Genomic DNA, 14,149 nt, shown 5'->3' on the forward strand with positions numbered 1-14,149 from the left:
CTCCTTTCAGAAGGGGCACTGATTTCCAGCACCTGAGCCTCTTAAGGGCACCGCATCTGAACCGCTGCAGAACTGGTCTTAGTTCATACCACCCTCACCCCTCCAAATCCAATCTATCATTGTATTCTATCCATTTCGTTTTTGACAGCCTGAACCCAGCTTCTCCCCGTGGCCCTGCCCACGAATGCCTAGCTACCCGCACCTTCCCAGCATCTTTGCTCCGGCCACCTCTGTCTGTGGCCTGCATGTCACTCTCTCCTCTCCACTGGAACAGGACACAGGTCTTGAACTGAGAGAGACTGAGAGTTAGCTCCCAGGGACTTCCACACTGCCCTATCAAGAACACTACAGTGCTGTGATCAGATGTGATTTGTACATTTTCCTCAGTTGCTGGAAGGCTGTTCCAGAGCAGGAACTGTGCTTCCATGTCCCCAGAGCCTGGGATGGGCAGAGCTCAGCAAAGCCCACCCCACACTGACTGGCAGTAGGGAACCTGAAGGATTCCACAGAGCTGGGCTTTGACTGACTAGGCAATCAGGGAGGCCAGCTTTATCTGTGATTCCCAAGGCCTTCCGTGCTCGTTCTTCTGACCAGAGGTCAGTCACACATTGTCCCTTTTGACCTAACCTTTGTGTATGTATGTGGGGCTGGAGTACCGAGAAAATGAAACAGACGCACAAAGATCCCTCTAGAGTGGCAGTAATATTTATTCTGAGAAGATAAGAGTTCCTCTCCCTTGACCCCAGGGCGTTGTGGCCTGGAGGAGTGAAGGCCAGGCCCTGGTGATCCATGTAGTGTACCCAGCAGGACTGATCACCTGCAGCTGGAACACTACAAGGCCTCCTGGGTGCAAACGGTGAAAAAAGCCACTGCTATCCTTGCTCCACCCTGTCCTCGCCTGTCCAGTCTTCGAGGCTTCCTGGGGACCAGAGGTTCCTTCACAGCCAGGAGCCAGCCTGGCCTAACTAAGAGAGAGGAAGCAAGAACAGGGCTGCTGACCCAGTTCTGCTAGAGGTGGGGGGCAGTGGCTCGATGCCAGGTGACAGACACATCTACACGTTTGCTACTTGGTCCTTGTCTGCCCTTGCCTCAGAGGGATATGGCTGAGCTAAGACCCACATGTCAGGCCCTGAGACCCAAGATTGTGAAGCAAGTGCTCATCCTCCATTCCTGACTGCAGTCTTCGTTGGCAATAGCCATTGAGAAGTGAACGTGTGAACCATGCGGAATATACGATAGATTGACACACAGTGGAAGTGGTGTGGCATTGCTCTTATCCTTGTAAGAGTCCTCACAAATAGGAGTTGCCAGCCCCATGCTACAGAGGGAGGAATTGAGGCACGGGAGGTCGAAGTGATTTGCTCCTGGTGGAATGCACAACCCTAGGCCCAGGTCATTGAAGGGAAGGCCCAAGTGTGCAGGAGGAGTATCTCTTATCTTTAATTCACCTCCTAGCCCTTCCTGTGGACCAGGTCCCAGGCCAGAAGAGCCACCATGGAGCAAGATGGCAGTCAGAATCCAGCACCTCCAGCCAGGAAGGGGACCATGTCAGAGGGACCAGAGGCAGAATGTAACAGTTCCAAAAGGAATTGCGGCTGATGACCCAATTGTATTTTTTTTTTAAATCTACTAAATCTGGTCTGGAAGCTGAAGGAGGGCACAGAGGGGACCTGTGAGCCACAGCACCAGTACTGCTCGCCTCAGGAATGCAGCCGGCAGCCAGGAATGAACATCTCATCTCCATCCTTCTCTGAGATTCTTCTGGAAAGGTCCCACTGCCACCGTGCCCTCTCGTGCTCAGTGTCAAGATAAAAGCAGAAGACCAACAAAACGAGTTTGCAAAGAACAAATGTGTGGGCTGACCTCCCTTAACACTGAGTTTTTTTTAAATGCTAAGAGTATCAAATGTTGAGGATTGAGAGCAACATTTTGGTCCGGACAATAAGAGTGTGGTGGTCTCCTTGGCTCTTTGGGGGATGCTGGTGGAGAGCCCTCTGGTCGTGAGAAGTCCCCATCTAAGACACCCGACAGATGATCTAACCCTGAAGGCCTGGTACCATCTACCCTAGAGTCCTTTCTTGCATGACAACCCCAGGGTCTTTCAGCAGAGGCAGCGGGTGTCCATCTCCCTTGGGTCTCCCATAGCCTTACATCAACCTGCCTGGCCCAGGCCACTCCTTTCAACATCATGAGTAGAAGTTGGGAAATCATACTTTCTACTAGCATGACAATAGCTCTTCAGAGAGCGAGAGTGAAGTCAGAGCCTGATGCTCAGGAAGGGATCTACCTCCAAGAAGACCTGAGAATCAGGAAGCCTAGGGCGGCTCAGTGGGCTAACTGGGCAAGCCTATACTGAATAACTAAATGGATGGAGGCCCAGCATTAGACAATGAGCTGATGTCTCCTACGTATGCCCACTAAGGGTTCTTTCAAGATGGTTTTAAAATGGGGTGTAGTGGGATTGGGGATGTAGCTCAGTTGGTAGGTGCTCGCCTAGCATGCACAAAGCCCTGGGTTTCATACCCAGCACCACATAAATTGGTGTAGTGGTACGGCACTGAGGAGGTGGAGGCAGGAGATCAGGAGTTAAGGTCACTCTAAGCTACATAGCAAAGATCTGGGGAGGGAAGCAACCTCCCCCATAGCAAACAAGGAGAGGGAAGGGGCTTGGGGCATGGCAGTTCGTGTGTAAACAATTGACATCTTGGCACTCCCCGGCAGACAGCAGAGCCGGGGAAATGTTTTCAACAGATAGCCCCTTAACAGCAGCGCCCACTGGGTAGAGAGAGCTAGCTGCTTTAGATCTTAGGCAAGAAAACTCCCCCACAAGACAGGAATTCTTTGGGGCCCTCCAAACACTGAGGCTCAGAGAGGGCAGGGCTCTCCTCAGGTCACACAGTAGGTCAGTGGAAGAGTGGGTAAAGGGCCCCAGTGTCTGGTTCCCAGGCTGGTCCCAGGCCAGGTGGGGACATGCGAGTAGTGGTGAGGAGTAGAGGGGCCGGACAGGCAGGGTGACGTCAGACCGCGGTGAGAGAGGCACTGCAGAGGACGCGCACAGCTACGATGCCTGGCAAATCGCTGGGCTGCCGGCTACTGCGGTCCTGGAGATGGAGGGTGTGGAGGTCCTGCAGGTCATCTGGGTCAGTCTTCAGGTGCACCTGGCCCAGGAATTCATCCTTTAGGACTCGGTGATTCCAAACCTGAGGGGAGACAGAAGGTGAAGGGGGTGTTTATCTAAGACCAGGAACATAGCCTAGGGCAGGTGGGGCGTGAGGGCAGCCGGACCAAGAAGCCTCTTCGCTTAGTGCAAGTCGAGTCAGGGAAAAGCCCATGACCTGGACTGATGGGGTGCCCTCTTCCAGAGCCTCAGGCTCCTCATAAGAGCATGTTACCACTTAGAAAGCTCAATCTGTCACTACTATCTCTAGTAACCTTGAAGGGGGAGGTTAAACCTTGAACTTGACCTAGTTCTGCCCCAGCCCCCTTCCTTCCTTTCCGTTTTTCTCTCTCTCTCTCTCTCCCTTTTTTTTTTTTTGAGACAATATTTCACTATGTAGTCCTCGCTAGCAGTCTAATCTGCATAGATCAGGCTAGCCTCAAACTCAGAGTCTGTCTGCTTCTGTCTCCTGAGATTAAGACATGGGCCGCCACACTCAGCACCTCATTTTAATATTTGCGTTAAATTACCTGCCCCTAATGGTCCTTCTAGACTCAGTATCTACAAGTCTGTGATTTAAACCACTGGGACCGAGTGTTAAGAAAACTTGGAAAATCTTGTAGCTCCCACAGGGTGCTACGCATTTGTTTACAGATGGTTTCCTGCCCAGAGAGAGGCTGCTCTGGCCCCGGGGAACAGAGGAGAAGGTTCCTTGATAATGAGCCCAGAGTCACCATGTTCCAGCCATGTTGGACCGAGAGAAAGGAGCTGTCCCCAAGGTCACTGGCATTGAGATCGGCTCCCCGGAGCTCTGAGGAGACAGCCACATGCCACACATGACCTCAGTGTCACCTTCTCAAGTAGATTCACTGGTGGAAGCTCTGAGGGAGAGTGACCAAGGCTTTGGGCCAGGTCAGCAAAGAGCTGACCTGTTCTCAGCTGGGAGACCAACCTTGCTGGATCTCAGATCCAAACTGACTACAGAGGAGCAAGGGTTGGGGCAAGGCAACACCTGGGCTCATATGGAAGGCTCCTCTGCCCTGAGCCCTATCAATCAGAGTGAGAGACTATGGGAGGGGGCAGAATATGCTCACGAGTGGGTCTCACCTGCACGGTGATGGGCTGAGCCAGTTTCTTGCGATAGAAGATGCCTTTCACATTGTACTCTGGTGTCGAGGTCCCTCTCTGCACAGCTGAGCGAACCTTTTCGCCCTCACACTTGATGATCACATATGAGTTTGCTCCTGCAGAGAGGATTGCAGAACTGAGGTGAGGATGGGGCTGGTGAAGAGCCTAACGGGACAGGTGTCTGGGAGGTGACATGCCAACCTGGTCTTTGTCACAAAGGGGAAGGGGACACAGGAACTTCATCCAGCTTCCTAGCCCTCTACCTGTTAGGGCCAGGGAGAGGTTAAAGTATAGGGTGGCCTCTGGCCTGCAGTCCCCCGTACACGGGTTTCTCATTGTGACATCTCCTCAGCCTAGAGAAGCTGTCTCTGAACCCCCAGTGGCTATCTGATGTCCCCACCACATGGAGGCTCCAGGGAAGCAGGAGGTGGACCTCTCTACAGAACCTCACATCACCCTCCTGGATGGCTGCGTCTGCAGATGCTGGGTTCTTAGGAGGCTGGGGTGTACACTGAAGTAGAGAGGGCCTGAGGTAATCTCCAGGGGAGCTCACCTGTTGGGGAGTCCTTGAGGCCAGCAGCCCCCAGGACATGGACCTGGGTCACCTGCTGAGGGTAGCCACAGAGGGAGCTCCAACAGGTCCGAGGGGGCTCATCCAGACGTAGCTCCCTGAAACAGGGCAGGGTAGGGGGATGGAAGGGTGGCAAAAGGACAGATGTGAAGATGGGGTTCAAAATAAGGATCTCATCAAACCTCATGGCAAACTCAACCACCCACTCCCACAGGCATCCAGCTCCTCTGCCTTGCCTCCTCTCAGGATGGCAGTGCACTTAGCACTTTTCACATGAAACGTCCTCTGTTGGGCATCATAGATATTATTTTTCATCCTTGAAATGGTTTTAGCAGCCTACTGCGCCCCCCCACCCACCCAAAGCCAGTCTCCATAGGACAGGTGGTAGTAATGGTAAGACCCGTGTTAAAATCCAGTTGGGTGGGTGGCTTGGTCCATACTACCACTGACAGCATGGTGCCAGACCCTCTTTCTAAAATGGAGTGATTAGGCCTCCCACTTATCTATAAAATGGTGTGGTTAAGGTCTCCTATTTGGGGTGTGAGATGGTAAGTAAAACAAGCCTTTTTTGTAAATTGTTAAATGCATATATGAGTCACTGTTCCTAGTCAGAACCAAGAGAAGCTGAGCAGGCAAGCCGGGGAGGAGAGAAGCAATGGACAGCCATCCCTGAGGATGCTGCTGCCTGAGCACCATGCCTTGAGCAGACACAGACAGGCTGAGGCTGCAGATTCCTCCAGGCCCAGCATGGGGCATACAGTCACTAGCCCCAGCTCCTACACACCGGCAGTTGGAGGGAACATCCGTGAAGACTCGGAGCAGGAACTCGCCAGTGTGGCCTGGCTCAAAGGTGGTAGGGATGATAACATAGCGGCCCTCGGGAAGCTCTGTCCTCAAGAAAACGCTGCGCGAATTGATGTAGATGGAGCTGGCGGCCTTATGCTGTAGGCTGTGCATACGGTACTGGCGGTTCTCTTCCACCTGCATGAAGACAGGAGGAGATGGGCCACAAAGAACCCCACATTCGAGTCTATCCCATCTCCCAGTGGCTACCACAAAAGGACAGTAGGACATATGGACAGAAGATATCTAGAACTAGCAAATCTATAAGGACAAGATTAGGTTAGTGTTTGGTTAGGGCCGAGGAGAAGGGTGTGGAAAGCACAGAGGTCCTTGTGCTCACAGATGAGCACCAGGGATCCAGGCATGTTAAACACACAGGGTGAAGGCTGGGAGTGGAGGTGGTTGATAAATTGGTGGTCTGTATGACTGAGACCACCCCAGACCCTTAAGATGCCCCATGCAGTCTATAGAACCTATCCTTATAAAGATGTCCCATGCAGTCAATCAATAGAACCTATTCTTAGGAAGATATCTCATGAGATCTACAGAACCTATCCTTAGGAAGATGTCCCATGTAGCCATGTCTTAAGCTCTATTGTGCCCACAGCATTGATTTATCACCAGAGAACTTTTTTTCCCCAAATTGTGCTGTTTAAATATGCCTAAAATGAACCACCCAGTGTCAGTCTCTTGAAGTTTGGACCAATGTCAGCTACTGAGTCATACTGAACTGAAGTTCTCTCTTGCCCCCATGGATGAACACTCTGCTGGCCATGGTGTTTTGCAGAGACCCACACAGAAGGCTCTATCATACTGGGTGGCAATGACTTACTGAAATGGACTGTCTCTTCACAAAGATGATAGTCTAGTGATGTCACTAGGTTATATACTTTAGATTACTCAATTAGGTGGTCTATGAATTTTATCTCAAGAAAAATAATTTAGAAGTGGGTGAGAAATCCCTTGGTGATCCCAATGACCCTACAAGTTCTTTTTTTTTTCCTAAACTATTTATTATATGTGTGTGTGTGTGTGTGTATGATGGGGGACATACATGCCACAGCACACAGGTATTGGTCAGAGGACAACACTGTGGAGTTAATTCTCTCCTTTCACCTCTGCATGCGTTCTAGGGATCAAACTCCAGCACCAGGCTTCGGCAGCAAGCCCCTTTACCCGAGGAGCCTTTCTCTTGTTTTGTTTTGTTTCTGGGACAAGGTCTCCTACAGCCCAGGCTTGAACTCACCTTGTAACTGAGAATGTCCTGCGGCTCCTGGTTCTCTTGTCACACCTCCTAAGTGCTGGGATTACAGGCATGTGCCACTATACCCAGCCTGACACTGGAGTTTTGTCACAAAGGTACCAAATGCAGTCGCTTCCCCCTCCCCCACCGCCAACCCTGCTTATCCACAGTTCCAATCTCCATGATTTCAGTTGCCTACAGTCAACCATGCTCTGAAAATAGCAAAAGGAAAACTCCAGAAACAATGTATGCCTTTTCAATTTCAGATCCTGCACTATCTCAATTCACCCGACAGGAGGGACATGCGACGGACGCCCTGTTTGGCCAGCACATCTGTACTGTGTACTGAGCTCACCGATGAACTGTTCAGTAGCTATCTCATTTTGGCTATGGTGTGGTGCTACCTGCAGTGTGGGTCATCCAGTGGGTGACTCAGAATTTATCTTCCCGATCTTGGAAGCCTACTTATCATGACATGCTTAACTCCCAGCCCAAAGCCATGAAATGACACCACCAACTGCCAGAATGCCCTAGACAGTTCCCGGAAAAGCACCGCATGACATAACACAAAATGTTGCAGAATGTCATGTCACAGAGTCAACACATGAATAAGCCAGCACAGGGGAGTAAACAAATGGTTTTCTCATAAACATTGAATGCTAGGGAGCAAGCATGCACCAGTGCCTCACATCCATGTTGGTTCCATAAGTTCTGAAGATCTGACATATATGGGAGGATCTGTCATGCCAACTGTCTCCCCACTCTGAATATCATGCATGGAGGACATCAACTTCCAAGCCAGGGGAGTTATGGTGAGTCTGCCGGTCTCTGTACAAGGTTGCCTACTCCTGAGCATGGAAAGGCCTCCAACACAAGAGACTACAGGAGATGAGAGGCCTAGCCCTGGGGGAGGGGTAGTGAGACCACCAGGCACACAAGACCTCACAGAGCCCAGGCCAACTGCAAGTGGTGTGGGCCTGCAGATCTCACCTTATAGATGTCGAAACCAATCGCCAGATTCTCGCCTTTGCCCTCTCGGCGAGTTGAGCGCTTGGGCCGCTGCTGGATGCAGATCAACACTTCATCTTCTGGCTTCTTGACTTCAAATATGTACTGGGGTGTGGCCATGAAAAGAGATCCACAGTGAGCCTTGGTCTGCCTCCTGGATCTCAGGAACCTAGACTCCAGCGAAGCCCAGCCATGTTGGTAGCATGAACTTAGGCCATTCCATCAGCATTCCAAGTCAGTCCCTCCTCTGGGAGACAAGCCCATTAACTCATACAGTGGCCACTGTGACTGAAGACCTGGAGAGCTCAGTGAGATGTAAGTGCTCACCTCAGAGCCTGGCACACAGTTGGCGCTCAATAAGGACACACTGAGTCTAAGGACTAAGTAGACGGACTGCAGTGGAGGAAGCTGCTGGGGAGAGTTCCCACGGGGGCAGCACAGCCTGGACACACTTCCTGGGAATAGCCAAACTGGGTTACTATGAAAACAAGGGGGTCTGACCACTACTTGGCCTCTCACTGTGCCTGAGACTCTGGGCAAGACAGCTCTGAGTCCCTGAGAGTCAGTTTCCTCTTGTGACCATATGCAGTACAGACTGTGACTTCGTGACCTCACACAGTGCCCACCAGCCCCCCCCGCCCCCACACACAGATCATCCTAACAAGGCTCAAAGACAGCCATGGATATCACTGAGTCATTCAAGTCCATGGCTGATGCAGGGTAAGACAGGGTGGGCTCCTTGCAAATGCCCACCTGTGGGTTCTGGAAGAAAGTGTCCTTGTGGTTGATGCAGCCTCCACTGCGGTTCTGCTGTGGGTCCTCATGTCTCGTCCAGGCACCATGCAGCCGGGCTTCCTCCCACGTCTTATGGATGCTCAGGTAGGATGTGTTAATCAGGCGGCACTTGATGATGTCGGTAAAGTACCGGCACATGTCCTCGAAGGTCATCCTAAGTGCAGGAAGGGAATGAGCTCGGTGCACCGCACCATGCTCTGAAACACAGCTATACACAAGCAAGCTGGATACAACGCCACCAAGACCCCAAAATCTCTCTTGAGCCTCAACTTCCTCATTTGTAAAATGGGATGAACCTAACAACAGTTGCCTGTCTCTCGGGGATGGCAGGACATTGAGCAAAACAAGAATGTGCGTGTAGCTGGTGTGTTGACTGTGACATCTGTTCACAGTGTTAATAATCAGGATGTGCATCTTAACATTTTATTGCAGTTTAGAACATTTATTGTTGGGGGGAGGGCACAGTGTGCATGGCATACATGTGGAGGTCGGAGGTCAGCCTGTGGGGGTCAGTTCTCTCCCTCCACCATGTGGGGCCATGAAGTGAAGTTGTCAGGACTGGTGGGCAGTGTCTTCTCACCAGCTCTGGTGTGTACACCATGTACGGTCTGCTTCTACCCATTGTCTTCCATGTCTTCCAAGGCCCGAACCAACTGATAGTAGACAGCCCCCACCCTCCCTCCATGGTAAGCATAAGGCGGTGACTAGGCTGTTGCCAGGCACACTTCCAGGAGCATGGGCAGTGCCAGAGGAAATACAGTTTGAATATGCTTGAGAAATGCCTTTAAAAGCAGCTTCTCCCATGGAGAAGCAATGTTGCTATGTTTTAACTCAATTGACCCCTGAGCCAGACTGCACAAAGTGGGCTCTGTCCACAGCAGCGCAGACTAGAGGGCCTGGCCAGCCTCCTCCACCCCAGCACAAGGAGGCTTCTTTAGGGTATTAATACCACTGTCATCTGCTCCTGGTTGGCCTGTGGGCCTGCATGGCATGTACTTCACATCAGGCACCTTGTACTTTCCCCTCCTGTAAGGGGATGTGAAGGAGAGCAGGGCACCAAACAGAGTCCAAATAGAATGCTGGCAGAATGGATTTGAGGGAAGGGATGAAGGGAATACATGGGTGCAAAGGATGCAGGTAGGGGAGTGCATACAAAGGAAGGAATAGATACGGGAGAATAAATAGGTATGGAGAGGGGATGAGGGGATGGATATAGGATGAAAAGGTACAGAGGGCTGGGAAATGAATGGGTTTATAGAATGAATAGGTACAGAAACAGAGGAAGGGATGTATTCAGAAGGATGAATGGAAGAAAGCAAGTGGGTGGGTAGGTGCGGGGGTACACGCAACAGGATGGGTGGAGAAAGTGGATGCGAGGGATGGGCACAGGTTGATGTATTCAGAGGGATAGATTTAGGGAACGGGTTCAGCAAATAGATGCAGGGAATGGATCTGTGAGGCAGACATAAGGAATGGTGGACCACAGGGGATGGAGACAGAAGAATGGATGGAGGGTTTGTAGGGAATGGCTACAGAGGGGTAGGGGTAAGGGGATGGACACTGGGGGTGGATGCAGGATGGACACAAGCCAACAGATGCAGGGGATGGATGCAAGGGATGATGCTCTGGGGTGACTGGCTGCTGGCTCTGAGGCTCGCTTGCTAAGACTCAGTCTGGGTGACCAGACAGTTCTGGTGTCCCTCAGGTGTGCAGACAGGACGTGGGGTAAAAGCACCCATCACTATACAGCCCATTTTACAGAGGAGGCAACGGGTCAGAGAGGTAGTGTGATAGACAGTAAACTGATAAAGGCCCTGGCCCTTGACTCCCTGGCCCGTGTTCCTGCCAGCCCCAAGAAGGTCCTCCCTATCCCAAACTCAAGAGACAGGACACTCACCAGAATTCACCATCATCCTGCACGGTCACGCCCATCTTCTCCCTCTCACTCTTGCTCACTTTCTGCCATTCCTCTGACCTGGGGTGTGAGTATCAAGGAGGGAACAGTATAAGAGGAGTGGCCTGCCAGGATCACTTCCCCAAGGGAGAGCTCTGGGCCAAGCCACCTGCAGAGCACTGTGGGTAGAGAATTGGAGGTTATGCCCAGCTAAGAAGCCTCTGTTCTCTCCCACTAGAGATTGTGATCTTTCTTTATGCCAGTTCTATGAAATCAGAGAATAATTCATAGCTGGTTAGGTGCTATGACCCCTTGGGACCACTGTCCAAGTACAATGCATGTCACCCTTCTCCAGGCCACTGTCCTTGAGGAACCCACCCCCGAGACACCACGCTTACACTAGAAAGTAAGTCTCCTATTTTTTTCCTCAGAGCATCTCTCCCAGACCCTACAAGGCCCAGTCCAGTGTCACCTCTTGTCCTTGCCTCTGTGCCTGTACCCAGCCCCAACCCTGATGGGCCTCACGTGTCACTCCAGGGTCCGGTCCATTCCCGTTCGCCCCAGGGGTTCCTTAGGCGGATCATGTCCAGCTTCTCTGACTTGAAGAAGGCCAGCAGGCCATGGCCCAAGCGCACCTTGCGCACATCAGTGACAGCATATGCATGGCCCTTCACCAGGCCACATGCCAGGCGGGCCTCCATGTCAGCTGCTGTCACCGCCTGCGGAACAAACACAAGACAGGAGGGTCACACTGGAATCTAAGCTAAGGCACTGGAGTTAGGCTAAGAAGCCACATTGCCCCCTTCAGGTAGGGATGGGAACTGCAGCCTCACAGAAAGCACTTGCTTTGCTAAGAGGTCAGAACCCCAGGGGACCATACACAGAAGTCCCCCCAGAGTATATTGGTGCCAACTTGCCCCACTGCAGCTGACTGCTATATATTTAGAATTTTTCAGGTCTCAATACATAGGCCTAGCTGGCCTAGAATTCTCTATGTAGACTAGGTTGGCTTTGAACTTGGGGCAATCCTCCTGCCTCTGCCTCCCAAATCTCAAGTACTGAGATGACAGATGTGCAGCACCGTGCCTGGTGGTAATACTCAGAAATGCTAAGAGATGTTTGTGAAAACATAAGCAATAGGACATTGACCTTGATGGGAGGGTTTATACCACAGAACTCAGCAGAAGCCATAAATCAGGGCCCCATGTCTCTAGAGAGCCAGCTGAGCAGCTCTGCAGACAGCTAGCTTATCCTGGGTTCAATGAACCCACCTTTCTCCCAGCAGTGACTGAGCAGAGGCCTCTCCTGAACACCATCTCACCTAAAGGATTAGAGACTCACTGACGGCTTCCGGCTTCCCCTTAACTTCTGACACTTTATACCTTGACAAAGCACTTCAAAGGCAGAGAGAGATACAAGCCTACGGGAGTCTGAATGGGGTATGAATGGTGCCGTGGGCACTGCACGGTGCAGGCTTCGATTTGCATTGCTGTTCAGCTCTGGGGAGGGGCTATGCTCTACAACTACTCCATCTCCCAGAAAGCCAAGGGTCATTACGATGAGCTAGCTGGGCCCAAGCTCAGCCCCACTCCCTCCCATCCAGGGCTTGGGGTCTTCCCTGCAGCCCTCTCTACCTTGATGGAGGCACTGATGAGCCCGCCTCTGCTGTGCACCTTCATCACACGCTCGAAGAGCTGATTTCTCTTAACCTCATCGGTGGCCAAGTCCCCCTCAGTCAGGTCAATGGGTTCAGAAACACCACCTGTGAAATCCACCAGTGCGTCGGCTGTGTTGCCTCCGTCCAGGGCCTGGTAACAACCTGCCAGCCTGGGAACAACAGGAAGGGAATTGCCAGCTCAGACTTCCAGCAGGTCTGAATCTTAACTCATATGAGGAGCTGTCTGAAGCTCAGAGATCAAGCAGACTGCTACAGTCTCATAGCAAGGCGCAGCGCTGCCAATACCAGAGCCTAGGTCTTAACTCCCAGGCTCCCAGCCCGGGCAGTGGTGCTGCACACTTTCAATCTCAGCACTCGGTAGGCAGAGGCAGGTGGATCTCTGAGTTCAAAGCCAGCCTGGTCTACAGAGTGAGTTCCAGGACAGGTTACACAGAGTCAAAAGCAAACCAAATAAGAACAACAACTAAACCAAAGAGACAAACAAAGCAAAAGAACACCTCCCAAGCCCCCCCTCATCCCCACTGAGCACCAGCACTGTAGGACTCAAATTGCCTAGGCTTTAAGAGCCCTATCTTCACCAGTTGTTCAAATATCTATTGATTCTTCTTAAACATGTTAAAAGTTCATTTATCTTTTGACATGATTCTTGATTTTATTTTTGAAATGATTTTGGTTTTAAAAAATAAATGTTGTATCTGTGCCCTGGAATATTCTAGAAAGTACTAGAAAAGAATCATTGGGGTAGGGGAAATGCTTGTTTGTGATGCTTGCAAAAGCACTACAGCCAGACCCAATTATGTTTTGAGGTGTTAGCGATGACTCCTGAGAGCAGCTTCTAGCCAGATGGGATGAAGTGTATGCGGGAATTGGGAGATCTGTGTTCAGTTTCTTTGAGAGAACTTTGAAAATATGTCAGTCACTAATTATTTATTATGTGTGACGTGACTGTGAACATGGGTAGCAGATACACAGTACAGTGCCAACAGTATGCATTGAAAAGACATGCCTGCAAACACAGTGCCTGCTCTGTAAGGATGCCTATGAACAAAAATGCATCAAAGATGTTAAAAGAAGCTGGCAGGGTAGCACATGCCTGGAACCTCAGCACTTTTGGTTGTGAGTTCAAGACCAGCTTTTGCTACATAGTGAGTTTAGGGAAAGCCTACAGGAGAGCCAGTCTCACAACAAGAATGACACTGAACGAGCTGTCCTTGTTACAGGGGTTCGGGTGCAGAGAATAAAAGAGGTGCCTGAGGCACAGGTGCTAACAATGACCTAAAGCAGGAAGGGAGCGGGAAGGGAGCGGTCTCTTCTGTGCCGACTGGATTTACTCTAAGAGGTACACACTCATTCTACAACAGGGAAGCAGGTCATGGGTGCCAGGAAAGCCCAAGGGCGAGAGTTCAAAATCAGAACCCAGGTAAATGGAAGTGATGTGGGGAGTGGGGGGTGGGTACCTGTAACTCCAGCCTTGGTAGGCAGCAAGCTAGCTGGCAAGACCGGCTGTATCAGTGAGCTCTGGGTTTGACTGAGAGCCCCTGCTTCAATGAGTAAAGCAAAAGAGCAAGCCAGGATGTGTCCAACACCATCCTCAGGACTCCACACACACACACATACACACACACATACATACTACACACATACACACATATACACTACATACACACACATACACATACACACTACACACACACATACACATACACACACACACACTACATACACACACATACACACACACATACATACTACACACACACACATACACACTACATACACACACATACACATACACACTACACACACACATACACATACACACACACACACTA

General features: G+C 51.0%; 1 protein-coding gene across 1 annotated transcript in view; it reads right to left on the reverse strand.

The window, feature by feature from the left end:
- Positions 1-687: 687 nt before the first annotated feature.
- Capn5 (calpain 5) overlaps positions 688-14,149 on the reverse strand; it is a 58,618-nt gene continuing 45,156 nt past the window's right edge. The window contains exons 5-13 of the mRNA XM_031387444.1: positions 12,274-12,466; positions 11,165-11,358; positions 10,643-10,720; positions 8,704-8,899; positions 7,933-8,055; positions 5,641-5,837; positions 4,839-4,954; positions 4,265-4,401; positions 688-3,200 (exon numbers count right to left, since the gene is read on the reverse strand). Coding sequence (XP_031243304.1) covers positions 3,018-3,200; positions 4,265-4,401; positions 4,839-4,954; positions 5,641-5,837; positions 7,933-8,055; positions 8,704-8,899; positions 10,643-10,720; positions 11,165-11,358; positions 12,274-12,466 — 1,417 coding nt within the window. The 3' untranslated portion in view covers positions 688-3,017. The remainder of the gene's footprint in view (positions 3,201-4,264; positions 4,402-4,838; positions 4,955-5,640; positions 5,838-7,932; positions 8,056-8,703; positions 8,900-10,642; positions 10,721-11,164; positions 11,359-12,273; positions 12,467-14,149) is intronic.

This window comes from Mastomys coucha, unplaced genomic scaffold, assembly GCF_008632895.1.
Source record: "Mastomys coucha isolate ucsf_1 unplaced genomic scaffold, UCSF_Mcou_1 pScaffold21, whole genome shotgun sequence".
Lineage (NCBI taxonomy): Eukaryota > Metazoa > Chordata > Mammalia > Rodentia > Muridae > Mastomys > Mastomys coucha.